Source organism: Propithecus coquereli, unplaced genomic scaffold (assembly GCF_000956105.1).
Source record: "Propithecus coquereli isolate 6110/MARCELLA unplaced genomic scaffold, Pcoq_1.0 Scaffold186, whole genome shotgun sequence".
In the NCBI taxonomy this organism is placed as follows: Eukaryota; Metazoa; Chordata; class Mammalia; order Primates; family Indriidae; genus Propithecus; species Propithecus coquereli.
Window position 1 is genome coordinate 551113 of NW_012143412.1, and position 2146 is coordinate 553258.

General features: G+C 37.6%; 1 protein-coding gene across 1 annotated transcript in view; it reads left to right on the forward strand.

Moving 5' to 3' along the window:
• NUP205 (nucleoporin 205kDa) overlaps positions 1-2146 on the forward strand; it is a 129034-nt gene that overhangs the window by 90482 nt on the left and 36406 nt on the right. Inside the window, 1 exon segment of the mRNA XM_012642751.1 lies at positions 865-926. Coding sequence (XP_012498205.1) covers positions 865-926 — 62 coding nt within the window.

Genomic DNA, 2146 nt, shown 5'->3' on the forward strand with positions numbered 1-2146 from the left:
TGTAAGTACTGCAGCTAGGTTTTCCGGTGAATCAAAATTTATTCTTCCAATGGGGGAAACAAATTTGATGTACATTTCAGCACAGTGTTGCAGAGTTTGATATCTAGGTAGAAGCGATTGATAAGCTTAATCATCTAGGATAAAGGCAGGTAAAGTAAGTGAATGAAGCCAGGTTTAAGTCAGAAAGGGAAGGAGAGAGAAGAGGCTCTGACAGACTGGAGAGCACATGCCTTACTACTCAGCTCCTGCTAATTACTTTTTGTTTATTTTTTTGGAGACAGGGTCTTGCTGTTGCCCAGGCTAGAGTGCAGTGGTGTTATCACAGCTTACTGCAACCTGAAACTCCTGGGCTCAAGTGAACCTCCTGCCTCAGCCTGCTGAGTAGGTGGAACTACAGGCATGCGCCACAACACCTGGCAGCTCCTGCTAATTTTACCATGTCAGAGTCCAGATCCTGTTTTGTTAGATTTTCTAAATGTTATTTTTTATTTCTTTACTTTTTAAATAGGAGTTGGAAATCTGAATTTTTGTGAAAGTTTTTCTAATTTTTAGAACACAGTACTGGCCAAAGAAACCATGTCTATACCAACAGTCTACCAGTTTATAACACATGTTCTGTGACCTTGCTACTCACAACATGGCCCAGAGACCAGCATTATCAGCGTTACCTACTAGGAGCTTATTTGTGCAGAATCTCAGGCCCCATGTTAGACCTACTGAGTCAGAACCTGCATTTTAACAAGAAGCACAGCTCCATTTGTAATGAAAGATACTTCTTCACCTATAGATTTATACTTCACCTTGCTTCAGAAAAAAATTCAAACCTCTAAGAAGAGCTTGCCAGTTTCAGTAATCTGATTGTAGCAAAGGAAAATAATCTGGGCCTTGTGGATCCCTTCATCCTCCTACAATACAAAGGATTCTGGGTAAAGAAGTTGAGATCAAGCCTTACGCCTTTGCCCTCTTCTCTTTCAGGAAGGAGATTATTTTCTCCCTGGTCTTGGAAACTTGGAAGGATAAAAGACATACCTTAGTAAAATGGCTCGTAGTGCTTTTTGAACTCACTTTTTATGTTCTTTCCTTGTAGTATTACGTCTAACACATCTTTGAGCATCTTCTTGTATTTTCTTAACTTGCCCTGTAGTACTCATAACTATTTTTGTTTTGTTTTGAGAAGTATTAGCTTATTAAGTTTTTATTTGTTTACAGCATATCCAAACAGTATCAAAGCTCTTTGAAAGTCAAGCATACATTTGTAGCAGAGCTGTTTATTTTTTACCATGTGTTTTCTTTTTCTCTTTTTCCTTGTGTATACATATTGTTTATTTAATTGTATTCAGTATGCATACACTTGTTTTATCCTTTTACCCCTCTCTTCGGATAAACTTTCTGTGCTACTACAACGTAAATTACATTTAGGTTGTTTCCAATTTTTTTATTCTGCTCTAGTGAACATGTTTAGTTACCTTTTGTTTATATCTTTTTTTGTTATAGCTAATTTTTTTTTATTTTTTATTTTTTGACAGAATCTTGCTCTGTCACCTGGGTAGAGGACAATGGCATCATTATAGCTCACTGCAACCTCAAATTCCTGGGCTCAGGCAACCCTCCTGCCTCACCCTCCCGAGTAGCTGGGACTATAGGCCCTTAGGAACACTAGACAGCCACCTCAGCACTATGCTTGGAGGCTGTTTTAGAAAGCATGGAAAAAATTCAAAAAACATGGTACTAGATAGATCATTCAGAGGACCTTTGTTTACAGTGTGAGAGCTGGAACAAGAAGGCAGAGTGTTGCTTTTGTTTGACAGCATATGAGTTGGGCAATTGCAATTTGTCCCTGCTCTGCTGCCTGCTATAAATGACCATAGAAGTGTCTTGAGTATTGATTTGGGGGTTATAAATAAATTTTAGCATGTAGACAGATTCGCCAATATGGACTCTGTAAATAATGATTGACTGTGTTGGATCAAAGGATATGAAGAGTTTTGACTTTAGATTTTAATTCACAAGTAATCATAATAATTATACTAGGTGTTAACGATGCCAATAACAGACAAGTCTAAAGTGCCTTGTACATGGAAAGCAATTAATAAATATTTATACAATGTATGAATGAAAGTTTTCACTGCCACTTTGCCAAATATGT